This window comes from Oncorhynchus nerka, unplaced genomic scaffold (genome assembly GCF_034236695.1).
Source record: "Oncorhynchus nerka isolate Pitt River unplaced genomic scaffold, Oner_Uvic_2.0 unplaced_scaffold_2221, whole genome shotgun sequence".
NCBI lineage: Eukaryota > Metazoa > Chordata > Actinopteri > Salmoniformes > Salmonidae > Oncorhynchus > Oncorhynchus nerka.
In genome coordinates, this window is record NW_027039074.1 from 17,710 (window position 1) to 39,373 (window position 21,664).

Consider the following 21,664-nt stretch of genomic DNA (forward strand, 5'->3'; position numbering starts at 1 on the left):
CTTCCAAATTGCGCAACGTCACTACAAAATATCTCAAAAGTTGCCTGTAAACTTTGCCAAAACATTTCAAACTACTTTTGTAATACAACTTTAGGTATTTTTAAACGTTAATAATCAATCAAATTGAAGACGGGTCTGTTTTCAATAGAGGACGAGAGGAAACTAATGCTACTTTTCAAGTATTGCGCAACTCTCAACAGTGTTACCCATTTCCTAGATGGCCGTACTTCTTCATTGCACAAAGGAATAACCTCAACCAAATTCCAAAGACTGGTGACATCCAGTGGAAGCGGTAGGAACTGAAAACAAGTGCCTAATTTCCAAATGAGAACTCACTGAACAGACAGAGACCTCAAAAAAAAGGGGGAAAAAATCTGAACGGTTAGTCCTCGGGGTTTTGCCTGCAACATAAGTTCTGTTCTACTCACAGACATGATTCAAACAGTTTTAGAAACTTCATTGTGTTTTCTATCCAAATCTACTAATAATATGCATATCTTATATTCTTGGCATGAGTAGCAGGAAGTTGAAATTGGGCACGCTATTTATCCATAAGTGAAAATGCTGCTAAGCATGTCCCAGTTTAGGTCACCTAGCAGCACGAGCTCAGAAGATAGATGGGGGGCAATCAATTCACATATGGTGTCCAGGGCAGAGGGTGGCCTATAGCAAGCGGCAATGGTGAGAGACTTGCTTCTGGAACGGGGAACTTTTAGAAGTAGAAGCTCGAATTGTTTTGGTACTGACCTGGATAGTAAGACAGAACTCTGCAGGCTATCTCTGCAGTAGATTGCAACCCCGTCCCCTTTGGCAGTTCCAACTTGGCGGAAAATGTTATAGTTAGGGATGGAAATTTCAGGGTTAGGGATAATTATTAAAATTATTGACACCAATCACTTATCGCAGGCATTTTACTGATTTTGTTCATTATGATTAGTACTAGCCTATACTAGAGAAATGTGGAGTTTGAAATGAAATAAGTTTGCTAATATGGGTGATTGTTAATCGGACAATTGATGGCTACAACCATCAAACTAGTAGTACTATTTTTAAAGGGACATTTTTAATGGAGGGAGGCAGGTAGCCTAGTGGTTAGTGTTGGACTTGTAACCGAGCAAGATCCAAGCTGACAAGGTAAAAATCTGTCGTTCTGCCCCTGAACAAGGCAGTTAACCCACTGTTCCTAGGCCGTCATTGAAAATAAGAATTTGTTCTTAACTGACTTGCCTAGTTAGATAAAGGTCAAATTAAATTGATACTAGTCCCTTCCTTTATGCTTCTTCAAAACTTGAATACATAGACGTGAGTATTTTCTGCTGGGACACATTGGAAGCTAATAGATTACTAATACCAGTGTTTCTCTCTAGGTATACTTATCTATGTGAAGGAACATGGAGCCTTGAACTCAAGGAATGACAACCCCCCGGCACAATCTAGTAAAATTTGAGTTTTTCTGTTTGGTTTTCCATCTCGCTTTGATGGAAATTAACTATATGATTACGTGGCATTTTTCATTCGGAAGATACTTAGAATTGGACATTGATCGCGTAGCTATCTCACTACTGTAAAGCCTGCTTGTCTCTTGAAGAGTAATATTTAAATTCTACCTTGACACTACTGCCTCCACATATCTCTCATTTCTGTGGAAGACCGGGACGCTTGACGTCAGCACTTACCACACAATATTCAACTGCAATCTAGTGTTAATTAAATTGCTATAGCCTCCTTGCAAGATCAAGGTGTGCTCATTTTTGTCTGATTCATAGTTTTAGGATTTGTTTTATGTTATTTAAACTCTTGTTTGACATGTAGCCGTCTTTTCTAAGATGCACTTTATTGATAAATATCATCACTACGATATTTCAAACTGTAATTTAAGCATATCTTTGAGTTATATATATTTTTTTTTTAATCTTTAGGGGTGTATATATATTCTGTTTTAATTTTAAACTGGAAAAGTATATTGTTTTTGTTTACAAGCCTTTTCTGTCGATCATTCCGAAATGGACACATCTAGAATCTGATAGCGTTTAAGGACAAGGCAGACATAATCTGGAATTGACAGATCTAAGATCGATCCTGGTCTTCGGACATTTGCGTTGTGAAGGCCGGTGTTATTCATTGTTTTTATGTTCCTCTGCTGGATTGACACACTAAAGAGAAGAATCTCCATCTGAAGACCAGTGGGAGTTATTTTTCTTGGATCGTACAATACTCCTTTGAGTGCAGATGGATTTCACACGTCAAACTCAGAGGTGCTTTTGTGGCGTTGCCTTTGCAATTCAAGCACTGAAGTGGAAGAATGATTTTAAGGAGGTTTCAGGGATAAATAACTTGTGTTTTTAAGAAAGACTGACAGGTCTATAGTTATATTTTCATCTTCCTAGCAGATCCTAAGGAGAGGTGCTTCCATTTGATTCTCCTTTAAGGTGGCCATCAGTGGCCAAATGAACTGACATGTATCACTACCTGAATTTAAACAGACTTATTCCATCCAACAAACTGCCAACTGCATGAAACACTGACACACCGTCCACCTGTCAGGAAACAGACCTTACCTACCCTAAACCTGAGGGTTGGAAGTCCGCTCCCCGTCAAGCCCCCCACACTAAGGATGCGTTCCCCAGAGCCCCCCATCCCATCCCCAGCTGAGGCGCTACTCCACTGCCAGTTCGGGGGCTGGGGAACGGGCAGCAGCTGCAACAACAGCTGCCCCAACAGCCCTGGAGGTCCTGGGGGTCTGTCGTCCCCTTCTCCCTCCCCCAGCCCCTCTCCTGCCTCCAGCTATGCCTTGACCCTCACCCCTTCCCACATCCACGTCCAGCGCCTGGCCCCCCGCCCTGGTAAAGAGGCACGTCTAATACTACCCCTGTCAGAGCTGGCAGGGTGCAGCTGTCCCCGCGCCCCTGCTCCCCCCTTGCTGGTTCTATACTGGTATCCCCCGGGGAGGCGGAGGAAGGGGGTGTCCAGGAGGAGGCAGGTGAGGGTGTACCTGGCTGAGGCCAGGGTGGAGGCTGAGAGGTGGTCCACTGCTATACAATGTCTGCTCAGGGGAGTCGCCATCACTGCTGACACGGGTGAGTGTGTGTTCCACTAACACAGCTACAATCAGTTATCTTGTCTGTTTGTATGCTATGTTACAGTCCAGGCACAATATGTGTAGGGTCTGAGGTTGTTGTAACATCCCAGTTGTTGGAATCAGTCTGATGTTATTCTAATGCCCATCATAAAGACTTGCACAGTGTCACCGTGAGAGAGAATGAAGCTAAATCAGCACTCGTTATGGCGTTTGGCGTCGACTACTTCCTATCCTGTGTACAGACTTTAACTGTTCCTTCATTAACTTTATGAGCACCATTCACTCCCTAAAGTTTGTTTCCATTACTGGGAGCGTTTATGTTAGTTATTGTTAACTGGAGTCATACTGTGTGATCTGAGGTCCTTTTGATGTAGGAGGCCAGAGGATACAAGGGAATATAGGCCTAGGCTACTGTATGAATACCATACCATGCATGTTCTAACAGATACAGGCTAGTTCAGTTCATTTCTGACCATGCTAGATATAGGCTACTGCATAATGGCTGTAGGAAACTGTATAATGGCCATGTGATAAGGAATGAATGGATATAGGCCAATGCTATTGTACGTACGTACGTACAGCATGCTATGTTCAGTCAGGAGGCCTGACTATTAAAAGGCTAAAGTATTGTTTAAGGGTTCATTCATGTATGTGAACAAACATGTTATTTCATCTTTCTTGGCTGTGTGTGTGTGTGTGTGTGTGTGTGTGGGCTAGGTTATCCCTTTAACACTTAATTTCCTCTACTTTCTCTGTCTCTGCTCTTATCTGTCCTGCACACACGGTCTGTATCATTCAGCGTCTAACCAACACAGCATCCCTCCCTCCCTTCCCACTAACTCCCACCCCTCACTCACCAACACAGCATCCCTCCCTTCCCACTAACTCCCACCCCTCACCAAGACAGCCTCCCTTCCCACTAACTCCCACCCCTCACCAACACAGCCTCCCTCCTTCCAACTAACTCCCACCCCTCACCAACACAGCCTCCCCCTTCCAACTAACTCCCACCCCTCACCAACACTGCCTCCCTCCTTCCAACTAACTCCCACCCCTCACCAACACTGCCTCCCTCCCTTCCCACTAACTCCCACCCCTCACTAACACGGCTTCCCTCCCTTCCCACTAACTCCCACCCCTCACCAACACGGCCACCCCCCTTCCCACTAACTCCCACCCCTCACCAACATGGCCTCCCTCGACCCCTCACCAACACAGCCTCCCTCCCTTCCAACTAACTCCCACCCTCACCAACACAGCCTCCCCCTTCCAACTAACTCCCTCCCTTCACCAACACAGCCTCCCTCCCTTCCCACTAACTCCCACCCCTCACCAACACAGCCTCCCTCCCTTCCAACTAACTCCCACCCCTCACCAACACAGCCTCCCTCCCTTCCAACTAACTCCCCTCACTCACCAACACGGCCTCCCTCTCTTCTCACTAACTCCCACCCCTCACTCACCAACACGGCCTCCCTCCCTTCTCACTAACTCCCACCCCTCACCAACATGGCCTCCCTCCACCCCTCACCAACATGGCCTCCCTCCACCCCTCACCAACACAGCCTCCTCCTTCCAACTAACTCTCACCCTCACCAACACAGCCTCCTTCCAACTAACTCTCACCCCTCACCAACACAGCCTCCCTTCCAACTAACTCCCACCCCTCACCAACACAGCCTCCCTCCCTTCCAACTAACTCCCACCCCTCACCAACACAGCCTCCCTCCCTTCCAACTAACTCCCACCCTCACCAAGACAGCCTCCTCCCTTCTCACTAACTCCCACCCCTCACCAACACGGCCTCCCTCTCTTCTCACTAACTCCCCCCACACTCACCAACACGGCCTCCCTCTCTTCTAACTAACTCCCACCCCTCACTCACCAACACGGCCTCCCTCCCTTCCCACTAACTCCCACCCCTCACCAACATGGCCTCCCTCGACCCCTCACCAACACAGCCTCCCTCCCTTCCAACTAACTCCCACCCCTCACCAACACAGCCTCCCCCAACCAACTAACTCCCACCCCTCACCAACACGCCCCCCTTCCCACTAACTCCCACCCCCTCACTAACACGGCTTCCCTCCCTTCTCACTAACTCCCACCCCTCACCAACACGCCCCCTTCCCACTAACTCCCACCCCCGCACCAACATGGCCTCCCTCGACCCCTCACCAACACAGCCTCCCTCCCTTCCAACTAACTCCCACCCTCACCAACACAGCCTCCCCCCTTCCAACTAACTCCCTCCCTTCACCAACACGACCTCCCTCCCTTCCAACTAACTCCCACCCCTCACCAACACGGTCCCCCCTTCCCACTAACTCCCACCCCTCACTAACACGGCTTCCCTCCCTTCCCACTAACTCCCACCCCTCACCAACACGGCCCCCCTTCCCACTAACTCCCACCCCTCACTAACACGGCTTCCTCCCTTCCCACTAACTCCCACCCCTCACCAACACAGCCTCCCCCCTTCCAACTAACTCCCACCCCTCACCAACATGGCCTCCCTCGACCCCTCACCAACACAGCCTCCCTCCCTTCCAACTAACTCCCACCCTCACCAACACAGCCTCCCCCCTTCCAACTAACTCCCACCCTCACCAACACGCCCCCCCTTCCCACTAACTCCCACCCCTCACTAACACGGCTTCCCTCCCTTCCCACTAACTCCCACCCCTCACCAACACGCCCCCCTTCCCACTAACTCCCACCCCTCACCAACATGGCCTCCCTCGACCCCTCACCAACACAGCCTCCCTCCTTCCAACTAACTCCCACCCCTCACCAACACAGCCTCCCCCCTTCCAACTAACTCCCTCCCTTCACCAACACGACCTCCCTCCCTTCCAACTAACTCCCACCCCTCACCAACACGGCCCCCCCTTCCCACTAACTCCCACCCCTCACTAACACGGCTTCCCTCCTTCCCACTAACTCCCACCCCTCACCAACACGGCCCTTCCCACTAACACCCACCCCTCACTAACACGGCTTCCCTCCCTTCCCACTAACTCCCACCCCTCACCAACACGGCCCTTCCCACTAACTCCCACCCCTCACCAACACGGCCCTTCCCACTAACTCCCACCCCTCACCAACACGGCTTCCCTCCCTTCCCACTAACTCCCACCCCTCACCAACACGGCCCTTCCCACTAATTCCCACCCCTCACCAACACGGCTTCCTCCCTTCCCACTAACTCCCACCCCTCACCAACACGGCCCTTCCCACTAACTCCCACCCCCTCACCAACACGGCTTCCCTCCCTTCCCACTAACTCCCACCCCTCACCAACACGGCCCTTCCCACTAACTCCCACCCCTCACCAACACGGCTTCCCTCCCTTCCCACTAGCTCCCTTTCTGCCCAAATAGCAACACCACTGTTTACCCACGGCCTGTGTGGTCCTTTCTATCTATATACAGTATATGCTCTCCTTCTTTCTCTCTCTCTGTCCCTCTGTCTTGCACTCTCCTTTTTGCTTTTTCCATCGTCAGTCTTTCTCACATCGCTGTCTTGTTTTAGCACTTTGAGGACCTGAAAGAACCCCAAGGCCTACGTAAAGCCCATCTATTATCCATTTCAATATTCCCTTTTCTTCCGTTTGTTTTGACTCTCCCTCACTCATTATCTCTCTGTCTTGTCTCCTTCCTCTCTCCCAAACACTCTTCTCACTGTCTCTGTGCATTAGTCTACACCCTCAGTGTCTGTCTGTGCATCCTCCCCCCATAGTCTTTCATCCTTGCTGTCTTTACACCTTTTTCAGTCTCCTCTCCTCCTCCTGTCTCCTCTCATCCATCGATCTGCCCTCTGTCCTCTTTTGTTTTGTACCTCCTTCCTTCCTGCTGTCTGCATTTCTTTATCTTCCTCTTTCAATGTCCTCCCTCTTTCTCCTTTCCCAGTTACTACCCCTTTCTCACTCTGTCCCCTCTCTCCTGCTCGCTCTCTCTTGCTCTCTCTCCTGCTCTCTCTCACTCTACTGCTGTATTTATCACACACTCTGTCTGTAACTGTCTCCACTCTGTATTTCTGTCTAACTCGGTCTACTCTCTCTCTAACTCTTTCTCCACTCTGTATGTCTGTAAGTCTGTCTACTAATCTCCCTGTCTAACTCTTTCTCCACTCTGTCTGTCTAACTCTTTCTCCACTCTGTATGTCTGTAACTCTTTCTCCACTCTGTATGTCTGTAACTCTTTCTCCACTCTGTATGTCTGTAAGTCTGTCTCCACTCTGTATGTCTGTAAGTCTGTCTCCACTCTGTATGTCTGTAAGTCTGTCTCCACTCTGTATGTCTGTAAGTCTGTCTCCACTCTGTATGTCTGTAACTCTGTCTCCACTCTGTATGTCTGTAAGTCTGTCTCCACTCTGTATGTCTGTAAGTTTTTCTCCACTCTGTATGTCTGTAAGTCTGTCTCCACTCTGTATGTCTGTAACTCTGTCTCCACTCTGTATGTCTGTAAGTCTTTCTCCACTCTGTATGTCTGTAAGTCTGTCTCCACTCTGTATGTCTGTAACTCTGTCTCCTCTCTTATCTCTCTCTCCTTATCTCTCTAACTCCTTGTACTCTCTCTAGTCTGTTGCTCTCCTCTGCAGTGTGAATTAGACAACCTCCTAGCTGCTGGTTCTGCTTCTATAATGGCTTTAGTCAGAGATGTGTGCAGTTAGTGTTTGGTCCACTTCAACCCTATACAGTAGGTGCTGCTGTGTAGATAGGGCTCTGCTTGTTATTACCAGGTGTTTTGTGGAAGACTAAACACTGAAGTGTTCAGGTAAGTACCTTGTTTCCTGTCCTGGGCCTTTAGGTCCTTTTCATTCTACAATATTTAATTATGTAGAGCCATTAGTCAAATGGAATCATCATTACTTATCTGGTCAGAGATAGTCCCTTTGAGATGAGCTGAAAGAGGTTTGCCTTGTCACAGATACACTCAAGGTCTAAGGGTGGGAAACACTGTGCTTTATGGCAGGGTTTCCCATACTCGGTCCTCCCCAAATAATCAAAGCTTGAGGTGGTTATTTGAATCAGCTGTGTAGTGCTAGGACAAAACTAAAACATGCACCCGGAGAGGGTCCCAGGACTGAGTTTGGGAAACCCTGCTTTATGGCATCACGTACGTTTGTTGTTCTCTTGTACACTGTGAAGATGAAGCCTCGTATTTTTGATAGAACAATCAATCAATTTGTTTCTAATGATTGGCTGCTTTCCCTCAGAAATTGTCAAACGTCTACTGCCCCGTCCCCGAAGGCTGCTGCTATTGGTGAACCCCTTCAGTGGGAGAGGCCAGGCTATGCAGTGGTGTCAGACACACATCCTGCCAATGATCAGAGAGGCTAACATCAGCTACAACCTGATACAGACAGGTAACACACACCGTAATGTCAGCTGCAACCTGATACAGACAGGTAACACACACCGTAATGTCAGCTGTACAAGCTGATACAGACAGGTAACACACACCGTAATGTCAGCTCTACAACCTGATACAGACAGGTAACACACACCGTAATGTCAGCTCTACAACCTGATACAGACGGGTAACACACACCGTAATGTTAGCTCTACAACCTGATACAGACAGGTAACACACTGTAACATCAGCTACAACCTGATACAGACAGGTAACACACACCGTAACATCAGCTCTACAACCTGATACAGACAGGTAACACACACCGTAATGTCAGCTCTACAACCTGATACAGACGGGTAACACACACCGTAATGTTAGCTCTACAACCTGATACAGACAGGTAACACACTGTAACATCAGCTACAACCTGATACAGACAGGTAACACACACCGTAACATCAGCTCTACAACCTGATACAGACGGGTAACACACACACCGTAATGTTAGCTCTACAACCTGATACAGACAGGTAACACTAACATCAGCTACAACCTGATAGACAGGTAACACACACCGTAACATCAGCTACAACCTGATAGACAGGTAACACACACCGTAACATCAGCTCTACAACCTGATACAGACAGGTAACACACACCGTAACGTCAGCTACAACCTGATACAGACCGGTAACACACTGTAACGTCAGCTCTACAACCGGATACAGACAGGTAACACACACCGTAATGTCAGCTCTACAACCTGATCCAGACAGGTAACACACACTGTAACGTCAGCTACAACCTGATACAGACAGGTAACACACACCGTAACGTCAGCTCTGCAACCTGATACAGACAGGTAACACACACCGTAACGTCAGCTCTGCAACCTGATACAGACAGGTAACACACACCGTAACATCAGCTACAACCTGATACAGACAGGTAACACACACCGTAACATCAGCTACAACCTGATACAGACCGTAACATCAGCTACAACCTGATACAGACAGGTAACACACACCGTAACATCAGCTACAACCTGATACAGACAGGTAACACACACCGTAACGTCAGCTACAACCTGATACAGACAGGTAACACACCGTAACGTCAGCTGCAACCTGATACAGACAGGTAACACACACCGTAACGTCAGCTCTGCAACCTGATACAGACTGGTAACACACACCGTAACATCAGCTACAACCTGATACAGACAGGTAACACACACCGTAATGTCAGCTCTACAACCTGATACAGACAGGTAAACACACACCGTAACGTCAGATACAACCTGATACAGACAGGTAACACACCGTAACGTCAGCTGCAACCTGATACAGACAGGTAACACACACCGTAACGTCAGCTCTGCAACCTGATACAGACCGGTAACACACACCGTAACATCAGCTACAACCTGATACAGACAGGTAACACACACCGTAACGTCAGCTACAACCTGATACAGACAGGTAACACACACCGTAATGTCAGCTCTACAACCTGATACAGACAGGTAACACACACTGTAATGTCAGCTACAACCTGATACAGACTGGTAACACACACCGTAACATCAGCTACAACCTGATACAGACAGGTAACACACACCGTAATGTCAGCTCTACAACCTGATACAGACAGGTAACACACACCGTAACGTCAGCTACAACCTGATACAGACAGGTAACACACCGTAACGTCAGCTGCAACCTGATACAGACAGGTAACACACACCGTAACGTCAGCTACAACCTGATACAGACAGGTAACACACACCGTAACGTCAGCTCTGCAACCTGATACAGACAGGTAACACACACTGTAATGTCAGCTACAACCTGATACAGACAGGTAACACACACCGTAACGTCAGCTCTGCAACCTGATACAGACCGGTAACACACTGTAACGTCAGCTCTGCAACCTGATACAGACCGGTAACACACACCGTAATGTTAGCTCTAAAACCTGATACAGACCGATAACACACCATAACGTCAGCTCTATAGCCTGATACAGACAGGTAACACACACCGTAACGTCAGCTCTACAACCTGATACAGACAGGTAACACACACCGTAACGTCAGCTCTACAACCTGATACAGACGGGTAACACAGACCGAAACATCAGCTCTGCAACCTCAGTCGTTAACCGGTATCACACACACATGGGTACAACCTCCTAACAACAAGTCTCCTTTTCTTCTCAGAGCGACAGAACCATGCCAGAGAGTTGATCAAAGAGATCTCCCTGCCACAGTGGGACGGCATCATCATCGTCTCTGGAGATGGCCTGCTGCACGAGGTGTGTGGGGGGGTGTGGGGGTGTGTGTGTGTGTGTGGGGGGTGTCTGTCTGACTCTGCTCTGCTTTTCTCTCTCCAGGTGATCAATGGTTTGATGGAGCGTCCAGACTGGGAACTAGCAATAAAGACACCTGTAGGTATCCTTCCCTGTGGCTCTGGAAATGCCCTGGCTGGCTCCATCAACCACCATGCGGGGTGGGTCACACACACACATCCAACCAGCTATGTGACACATGTGATAACTTGACCAGAGATATGAGACTGATTCAAACATAAACATGCAATATTTTAGAATTTCTTGTTCGATCAATGGTGAGAATGCTGGAGATACTAGTAGAAGCATTGAAATGAATGAATAGGTTATTCCAGTTCAGGGTTTTGGTCCCATGGTGTGTCTGGATTGAATTAATAATTTCCCTCAGCCTCAAATTCATTCCTCTACCACTTGATACATTTCTCAATGCTGATGTAGATAAACACGCACCTTTACAGTCACACACACACCCACAGTAGTTTTCATTGGAAATAAAAGGTGTGCAGTCTAATTAGCATTGGGCCGATATATGATTCTATCGAATATCGGGATGTTTGACATTGCCGAATATGTGAAGTCCAAGATGGTAGGTGTATTGTGAAGTCCAAGATGGTAGGTGTATTGTGAAGTCCAAGATGGTAGGTGTATTGTGAAGTCCAAGATGGTAGGTGTATTGTGAAGTCCAAGATGGTAGGTGTATTGTGAAGTCCAAGATGGTAGGTGTATTGTGAAGTCCAAGATGGTAGGTGTATTGTGAAGTCCAAGATGGTAGGTGTATTGTGAAGTCCAAGATGGTAGGTGTATTGTGAAGTCCAAGATGGTAGGTGTATTGTGAAGTCCAAGATGGTAGGTGTATTGTGAAGTCCAAGATGGTAGGTGTATTGTGAAGTCCAAGATGGTAGGTGTATTGTGAAGTCCAAGATGGTAGGTGTATCGTGAAGTCCAAGATGGTAGGTGTATCGTGAAGTCCAAGATGGTAGGTGTATCGTGAAGTCCAAGATGGTAGCTGTATCGTGAAGTCCAAGATGGTAGCTGTATCGTGAAGTCCAAGATGGTAGCTGTATCGTGAAGTCCAAGATGGTAGCTGTATCGTGAAGTCCAAGATGGTAGCTGTATCGTGAAGTCCAAGATGGTAGCTGTATCGTGAAGTCCAAGATGGTAGCTGTATCGTGAAGTCCAAGATGGTAGCTGTATCGTGAAGTCCAAGATGGTAGGTGTATCGTGAAGTCCAAGATGGTAGGTGTATCGTGAAGTCCAAGATGGTAGGTGTATCGTGAAGTCCAAGATGGTAGGTGTATCGTGAAGTCCAAGATGGTAGCTGTATCGTGAAGTCCAAGATGGTAGCTGTATCGTGAAGTCCAAGATGGTAGCTGTATCGTGAAGTCCAAGATGGTAGCTGTATCGTGAAGTCCAAGATGGTAGCTGTATCGTGAAGTCCAAGATGGTAGCTGTATCGTGAAGTCCAAGATGGTAGGTGTATCGTGAAGTCCAAGATGGTAGGTGTATCGTGAAGTCCAAGATGGTAGGTGTATTGTGAAGTCCAAGATGGTAGGTATATCGGGATATGCAAGACTTCTGTATTTGAACTTTAAAAATCTAACGGTGCAGTGTTATAAGTTAGGCTGCAACAATATGTTGATAATGAAGTCTAAATAAATGAAGACTTATTTTTTTGCCTTACTAAGGTTATTTCATGAGAATGTGACTAGAAAATCATATAAGGACAAAACTTGCACAGTCTGGAATTATCTAGTCAATATTGGTGGCTCCCGAGTGGTTCGATTCCAGGCTGTGATCGGAAGTCCCATAGGGCGGTGCACAATAGCCCAGTGTCGTCCAGGTTGGGAGGATTTGTCCAGGGTAGACAGTCATTGTAAATAAGAATTTGTTCTTAACTGACTTGACAAATTTTTTAAATTAACCTTTATTTAACTAGGCAAGTCGGTTAAGAACAAATTCTTATTTACAATGATGGCCTACCAGGGAACAGTGGGTTAACTGCCTTGGTCGGGCAGAACGACAGACCTTTACCGTGTCAGCTCAGGGATTCGATCCAGCAACCTTTCGGTTACTGGCCCAAGACTAACCACTAGGCTACCTGCCGCCCCAAAAGTTAAAGGTTAAATAAAAAAGAGGAAATGTAAAAGTCGCCAAACGATTATATCGGATATCACAATATTTGGAGTAGCATATCGTAGAAGAGGTCTCCCCAAATATCACCTAACCTTAATTCTAATCACGATCAACCTTTAGACTTTAGTTTCTTGATGTACAGCCCATTGGCCCTATTACATTGCAGTAGTAGACTTCAGTTTCTTGATGTACAGCCCATTGGCCCTATTACATTGCAGTAGTAGACTTCAGTTTCTTGATGTACAGCCCGTTGGCCCTATTACATTGCAGTAGTAGACTTCAGTTTCTTGATGTACAGCCCGTTGGCCCTATTACATTGCAGTAGTAGACTTCAGTTTCTTGATGTACAGCCCGTTGGCCCTATTACATTGCAGTAGTAGACTTCAGTTTCTTGATGTACAGCCCGTTGGCCCTATTACATTGCAGTAGTAGACTTCAGTTTCTTGATGTACAGCCCGTTGGCCCTATTACATTGCAGTAGTTTCTTGATGTACAGACTTCAGTTTCTTGATGTACAGCCCGTTGGCCCTATTACATTGCAGTAGTAGACTTCAGTTTCTTGATGTACAGCCCCGTTGGCCCTATTACATTGCAGTAGTAGACTTCAGTTTCTTGATGTACAGCCCATTGGCCCTATTACATTGCAGTAGTAGACTTCAGTTTCTTGATGTACAGCCCGTTGGCCCTATTACATTGCAGTAGTAGACTTCAGTTTCTTGATGTACAGCCCATTGGCCCTATTACATTGCAGCAGTAGACTTCAGTTTCTTGATGTACAGCCCATTGGCCCTATTACATTGCAGTAGTAGACTTCAGTTTCTTGATGTACAGCCCGTTGGCCCTATTACATTGCAGTAGTAGACTTCAGTTTCTTGATGTACAGCCCGTTGGCCCTATTACATTGCAGTAGTAGACTTCAGTTTCTTGATGTACAGCCCGTTGGCCCTATTACATTGCAGTAGTAGACTTCAGTTTCTTGATGTACAGCCCGTTGGCCCTATTACATTGCAGTAGTAGACTTCAGTTTCTTGATGTACAGCCCCGTTGGCCCTATTACATTGCAGTAGTAGACTTCAGTTTCTTGATGTACAGCCCATTGGCCCTATTACATTGCAGTAGTAGACTTCAGTTTCTTGATGTACAGCCCGTTGGCCCTATTACATTGCAGTAGTAGACTTCAGTTTCTTGATGTACAGCCCGTTGGCCTTATTAAAGTACTGTAGACTTTAGCATCTTCAACTAATCCTTATGCCTCTCATATTGTTTTATCAGCTGTTTCATTCAACGAATCATCAAGACTGAGACTGATAGAGAAATTCTCTCTTCCCTCCCTTTCTCTCCTGCCCCCCACTCCCTCCCTCTTTCTCCTACCTCCACTTTTCCCTCCCTCTCTTCATGTCCTGTTATTTCTAGATTTCTCTCCTTTGTCTCTGGAAGACACATGGATAAATGAGTCCAGTCGATAATAGTACAGTCTGTTCTTTCATCTCTCTCTCCTTATCTCTTGTGTTTTCTTTATGATGTTTGTTTGGCCACCCACGTAACATTCACTGATTGTGTGTGTCATAAACATTATGTTAACTTATTTTACACAGTATTCATTTCCTCTCCCCTCTCACCTTTCCTCTCTGTATGTTCCATTCCTCTCCCTCTCCACATTCTCACCCTTTCTCCATTCTCCTCCATCCACTGTTTCCCTCTTACTTTTCTCTTCATCCTAGTTATGACATGTGCCTTCGGGAGCCTCTCCTCCTCAACTGCTGTTTTCAGCTCTGCCGTGGCGGAGTCAAGCCCATGGATTTGGTCTCTGTGACAACCAGCCCCGCCCCTTCTCAAAATGGCCGCCCGGGTCTTCCCAGAAGGATGTTCTCCTTCCTGTCTGTGGCCTGGGGCTTTGTGTCTGACGTGGACATCGAGAGTGAGAGGTGTGTGTGTTTAAGTTAATGGCGTGGTTGCGGTGCCGAGTAATCTGGAGACCTCTTCCCGATAGCTAAACACCCGAAGCTTCTGCACATGTGCGGGATTCTCTATTTTACTGCTCCCTCTGCTGACACAGCTTATCAAACACAAGCAGTACACACTGAAGGGCAGTTTTTTTCCATCATCATTGCGAACATTGGCTAAGCAGGAGGCAGTCAACGTAGTAGCTGAATGGTCGGCTGCCCAGAAGTGGAACAGGCTACTCAGGCAAATTTCAGTCATTGTCAAATCGTGCAGTACTTGCATGATCATTGAGAAGCGAAATTACACTTGTACGTGATTTGTGGATTGAAATGTAGATTGTTTTTGCCCCAATACAATATGTAGACAGCTTCCTACATGTGCTACTGCAATATCCTTAGTTACAACAGACAAAGTTGTAGCCTATATCCTAAATTAACATACTATAAATATATTTATTTGGAATGTTGGTTCAAATAGCTGCCGGTTTTACATCAGCTGTTCAGAAATTTGAGGCAGAGATGTAGACTGTCATTTCTATCAAAAAGGTTGATAGGAAGGGTTCAGAAGAGGCTGAGTAAAGTGAGAAATGTGAAGGGAGGTGGATGTGTGTAAACTAACACATGGGCAGAACGTGATTCGGTTCTTTAACTCTGGGGAAGAGGCTTCCAGGGTGACGGGACAGGGCGCTTGCCTTTGGTCACTCATCCTTAAATTAAGTACATGCAATCTTTCACTGTACCTCCTTGATCACTCTTATTCCTAAGTATTGTGTTATGTTCTCTGTTGTTGCCCTGGTAACTAAATGCTGTAATGGTGTGATGTTGCAGGTACCGGGGTCTGGGGTCGGCACGGTTCACCCTGGGCACTCTGGTCCGCCTGGCCTCCCTGCGCTCCTATAAGGGCCGTCTGTCCTACCTGCCCCCCTCCATAGTCGCCACATCCCCAAACACCATCCCTCCGCCCCTGCGCAGACCCCTGTCCCGCAGCATCACTGAGGGCCTGGAGGGCTTCTGCCACACCCCCATCCAACGCACCAGCTCTGACATGGGCCTCAGCGAACAGAGGAGTCTGAGGAGGGTAGACACGGAGAGGGAGAGGGAGAGAGAGATGGAGAGGCAGAGAGAGAGGGAGAGGAGGAGGGAGAGGGCCAGGGGAGGGGGAACGGGAGTGGTCAGGGCGAGTAGCTTGGCAGAGGATAGAGAGAGAGAGATGGAGGAGGGTGAGGCGGGGAGGTCAGGGACAAGTTCGGAGAGATCTGGAACGAGTTCGGAGTCGAATGAAAGGGAAGATTGCAGGATGGGAAGGGAGGATGGGATGACGGGGAACATGGAAGAAAGGCCAGATGAGGAAAGAAAAGACGGAACGATGGAGCAGGACTCAGGGGTGATAGAGGATATAGAGGAGAGAGTGAGGAATGGGGAAGGCAGCAGCGGCTCAATGGATGGAGTGATTGAAGCAAAGGAGGTTGGAGAGGGGTACGGGGTAGACATGGGGCGAGAGGCCAACGAGGACCCAGAGGGGTGTTACTCGTACCCTGACAACCTCCAGCAGACCAGACTGGCTCTAAGGAAGAACTCTGCCCCTTCCAGCCAGATAGCTAACGCCTTCTTTAGCCAGTCCCTCAGCCAGGAGGCTGACCCCATGTCTGGAGCCTCGTACAGGGCAGAAGAGATGGATCTGAACGGAACATACTTCCAGAAAGAAGCTTACCCACTGGACATCGCCCGGGAGAGAGCCCTCACCATATCCTCTCCCTTCAGACACTCTCCTTTCTCCTTCAAGCCCAAATCTTTGGACCAGAACACATCCCGCCCCAGACCCTTATCCCTTCTCCACCACCCCCACTCCAACTCCCTACCCCCTAAACTCCCCTCCCTGTCCCTCTCCCTCTCTCCCACGCCCCCTTCCTCCCCGTCCTGTGCCTCCCCCCATTCCTCCTCCTACCTCGTTCCGCGCCCCAACACCCCCAACTCCACCTCCCCTTCCCCGTCTCTCCAGTCCCCCTCCCCCTCCTTTACCTTTGACATTGCAGAGCCTGCCGGACCCCTCAAGAACCGCCCCCCCGTCTCACTCCCTTTCAACCCTCCCAGGGATGACCTCCTGCCCCCCTTGGACCAGGCCCTGCCGACCCAGGACTGGGTGACCATCGAGGGAGACTTTGTGCTTGTGCTGGCCATCTACCAGTCCCATCTCGGGGCAGACCTCCACGCCGCCCCCCAAGCCAGGTTTGACGATGGGCTGATCCACCTGACGTTTGTGCGGGCAGGGATCTCCAGAGCCACCCTGCTTCGTCTGTTCCTGGCCATGGAGAGGGGGGCACACCTGTCTCTCAGCTCCCCCTATGTGAGCCACGTCCCAGCCAGGGCCTTCAGGCTGCAGCCCCTCTCCCCACGAGGAACACTCACTGTGGACGGGGAACTGGTGCCATACGGCCCGCTGCAGGCACAGGTAGAGAGAGCGATGGAGTGGGAGAAAGTGGAGTGGGGAGGGCTGGAGGGAGTGTGTAAAGTGTATGTACACTGAAGATAAAAGCAGTTGCTAAGATTTTAAAACTGATTTCGAAGGCTTTTTTAAAATAAATATTTTCACTAACAATCCCAGCTCGTAAGTGCATGTAAATCCACTCCACATCTATAGTACTGAACTGGTGTATTGTCTTTGGTACGATGTTACCCTCTGAATTCTGCCTGTATTATATTAAACCCTTGATGATGGCCTATCACTTCAGTGCAACAAAAGCTGTTAGACTTTTCTCTGGTATATTAATAACCACATTATACACTTCTAATACCTATCTTTAGTTCCCTTCTCTAAAGTATTACACTAATCATTCTATCGGTTTGTCTCCCTCAGGTCCATCCCTCTATGTCCCGGCTCATTGTCGGCGACTCTGGAGTGAAGATCACCCGATTCTGACAAGGGATTGGCTGACCAGATCAGCTGATACGGCGCTCTCTCCAACTATATAATCTCTGTTGCCATCTATGTTCACAGAGAAAGAGGAGAAAAAAGCCTCAGAGACTGAAAATAGCAAAAATAATTTCTAGGGTTTAATGGAAGGGATCACCTGCTGAGCAGAGCGGCGGTGCAGGACGCAAGCCGAGGGATTAATAGAGAATTTTAAAAACGGATGAAAACGAGCTTTGTTGCACAGCTGTTGGATTACACTCCGTTTATCCTGAGAAGCCTGTACCTGCATAGCCATGGGAACTAAATAGGGGGGGACATGTTGAATGTGTATGGGGTAGTGTGTAGGGTGCATGTGTGTGGTGTATACATTCTAGTATGCACAAATGGCATGCAGAGATACACATTTCAGATGTCTTTGTTCTCTATCAAAGCTGTCCTAGAACAGTTCTAGAACGTCTTCAGAGGGAGCCACACCCTCATGCAAATGTAGATCCCCTTCCGTATTGGAACCTCCGTCCTTCCTGTGATGCCTTAAAGTACAACTCCTGTGACTTTGCCCTTTCAGTCTTATATAAGAAGCCTAAACCTGCGATAACGCAAATCTCCATTCACCAGAGGCTGCAGGGAGGAGCTATAGGTTGGACGGGCTCATTGTAAAGACTGGAATAGAATTAATGGAACGGTATCAAACCCATACAAAACCACATGTTTGACTCCGTTCTATTTATTCCATTCCAGCCATGAGCCCGTCCTCCTATAGCTCCTCCCATCAGACGGGACCGTCCACTACAGGAAAAACAAAACAAAGCAAAGCTGATGAGCATACTGTGGTGTTAGGTTTGTATTGGTGTGTATGAAATATCTGTGAACAAATGAATTTTATTAGCAATCCCATGGAGATGATTACTCCTAGAATAAACCAGTAAAGTTAGATCAACACTGAAATAAATATAAATCTCATTGAGTCGTTTTACACGGGTATTCCACAATAGGATAGATGGGACTGTTGAACAGTAGCCATCATGGTGTATAGCGCATTTGCCTGTTTTTCTTAGCAAAAAGGGTGCATGATGATGATGCTAGATTATGAAGTTGCAACACAGTGAACACGAGACTGTTGCTTGATCAAGTTTCATGTATGTTGTCACGGAATCCTCTGAAAGTCTCACAAAGACCCAGAATGCTGGTTGTTTTCAGCAAATAGTCACTAGTTCCACATGTGTAAACTGCCTTTTTACATACCTCTGTTGTAGTCGATTTGAATTGATATAATTGTGAATAGATTCTGAAGTGTTATGCAGCTGCAGAAAATCAACCCTCGATTGTATTCTATCTCTTAGATAAAGATTGCTGTTGGAAGGAACAAGATATACTTGTCTTGATGGTGTTATTTACCACATGACAAGCAGATCGTTTCCATAGGAGACAGTTATAATCTTAAACAGACAACATAAACTCAGTAAATGATTGATTACCATCTTGAGGATTTAGCTAATCACCGACGAGGCTGTGCCTCCCAACTCAAATCATAGCTTACATTTCAGAAATGGATTTCTCAATGGGATGTAGCCTATACAGTTGAAGTCGGAAGTTTACATACACTTAGGTTGGAGTCATAAAAATTTAGTTTTTCAACCACTCCACAAATTTGTTAAACTATAGTTTTCCAACAATTGTTTACAGACAGATTATTTCACTTATAATTCACTGTATCACAATTCCAGTGGGTCAGAAGTTTACATACACTAAGTTGACTGTACCTTTAAACAGCTTGGAAAATTCCAGAAAATAATGTCATGGCTTTAGAAGCTTCTGATAGGCTAATAATTTGAGTCAAGTGGAAGTGTACCTTTGGATGTATTTCAAGGCCTACCTTCAAACTCCGTGCCTCTTTTCTTGACAGCAAGGGAAAATCAAAAGAAATCAGCCAATACCTCAGAAAAAGAAATGTAGACCTCCACAAGTCTGGTTCATCCTTGGGAGCAATATCCAAATGCCTGAAGGTACCATGTTCATCTGTACAAACAATACTATGCAAGTATAAACACTATGGGACCACGCAGCCATCATACTGCTCAGGAAGGTGGGAAAAGTGCAAATCAATCCCAGAACAGAAGCAAAGGACCATGTGAAGATGCTGGAGGAAACCGGTACAAAAGTATCTATATCCACAGTAGACCGAGTCCTAAAAGGGGAGGTTTGGGATGCTTGCAAGCCGAAGAACACCATCCCAACCGTGAAGCATGGGGTGGCAGCATCATGTTGTGGGGGTGCTTTGCTGCAGGAGGGACAGGTGCACTTCACAAAATAGATGTCATCATGAGAATGGAAAATTATGTGGATATATTGAAGCAACAAATGGGCCTTCCAAGTGGACAATGACCCCAAGCATACTTCCAAAGTTGTGGCAGCTCTGTCAGGAGGAATGGGCCAAAATTCACCCAACTTATTGTGGGAAGCTTGTGGAAGGCTACCCAAAACATTTTGACCCAAGTTCCCAAATTTAAAGGCAATGCTACCAAATACTAATTGAGTGTATGTAAACTTCTGACCCATTGGGAATGTGATGAAAGAAATAAAAGCTGAAATAAATTATTCTCTCAACTATTTTTATGACATTTCACATTCTTAAAATAAAGTGGTGATCCTAACTGACCTAAAACAGGGAATTTTTACTAGGATTCAAAGTTGAAATGTTTTTGGCTAAGGTGTACGTAAACTTCCGACTTCAACTGTACCTAGTATGTCTATGTTGAACGGGTGTTTTTGTTAACCTCAAAAACATATGATTCTTATGTAATTGTGACTGGAACAAATGTAATATGTCAGGAATTTAATCTCATGAGCATGTATCAATCAGTTCTGCCATGTTTGACTGCTTGGGGCTGTTTGGTCCACAGTACCCCGCTGCTTGATATGGATTAGTCATGTCTGAGTAATTCAAGGCCTCTGTTCTCTTGTCTGCTAACTTTGAGCCCTGTTCAAATACTTTCAGATGCAGCCTTTCCTTCATTTTTTTATTTAACCTTTACTCCTTCCTCTGAGTAATCCCTGATATCACAAGACTTGATAGGTGAAGGCTATGTGATACAATCCTTGCTGATGCAGTGTCGCTAATCAGTTAGTTTATCAGTGATTACTTTAAGGAAAATATTTCATTTCAAACGGGGCCTTGGTCCCTAGGCCAAAGCTGTCCATCCCTGGTCATGCAAAGTAAATTGACAGGATATACACCAAGCTTCCTTCTATGGCCTGAGGATAAAACATTTCACAAGACTGGATGGTGGTTCTCGGGCTGGTGTCCGTGCATTATGACAAATAATTACAAAACTATTCACTCTCAATTTTAAGAGACTCGCTGTGACAATTGAAACCTGATGTACTGCTCAGTGTCTGTGACCAGGGTCCTACAACTGGGATTTCGGGAAAACTTTCAATAAATTCCCTGGTTAACTGAATTTTGCAACCCGAGGTGTGACCCCTTGCTAATGCCAGTAAGATATATTGACTATAGATGGATTGGCCTGTAATAAACTTGTAATTATTACTCAAATGAAAATATATACATATGATGTACAGTTAGTTATATATAGTTATATATTGTTTTTTAAATGTTTTTTCCTTAAAATAATAAATGTATCTTGTAAACTTGTCTACCTCTACAAAATGTTATTTTCCTTGCATCAACCCCCCCCCCTCAGGAGTACCCAACATGTTTTTGTTGTTTATGGAAAGACTGCGTATCTGTTTAGTACACGTGGCATTGATTTGCTTTAACAGAGGAAAAATAACATTACCGACAACATTCTTAGCATATTTATCTGGAAGACCATTGTTTGAAACGTGACTTAATAACAAAGTCTAGCCCTAGTGCCTGTCCGCT

General features: G+C 46.5%; 1 protein-coding gene across 2 annotated transcripts; it reads left to right on the plus strand.

Annotated features, from left to right (window-relative positions):
• Nucleotides 1–1,425: 1,425 nt before the first annotated feature.
• Nucleotides 1,426–21,433, plus strand: LOC115117575 (sphingosine kinase 2-like). 2 transcript variants are annotated; one of them, XM_029646052.2, is made up of 7 exons: nt 1,426–3,077; nt 8,300–8,449; nt 10,667–10,761; nt 10,840–10,955; nt 14,649–14,852; nt 15,699–17,319; nt 17,725–21,433. In XM_029646052.2, the coding sequence occupies exons 1-7, from the start codon at nt 2,615–2,617 to the stop codon at nt 17,785–17,787; spliced, it is 2,712 nt and encodes a 903-aa protein (XP_029501912.2). In that variant the 5' UTR covers nt 1,426–2,614; the 3' UTR covers nt 17,788–21,433. The 2 variants fall into 2 exon arrangements, with proteins under 2 accessions (XP_029501912.2, XP_029501913.1); XM_029646053.2 differs by lacking the exon at nt 1,426–3,077 and adding an exon at nt 6,346–7,857.
• Nucleotides 21,434–21,664: the final 231 nt, after the last annotated feature.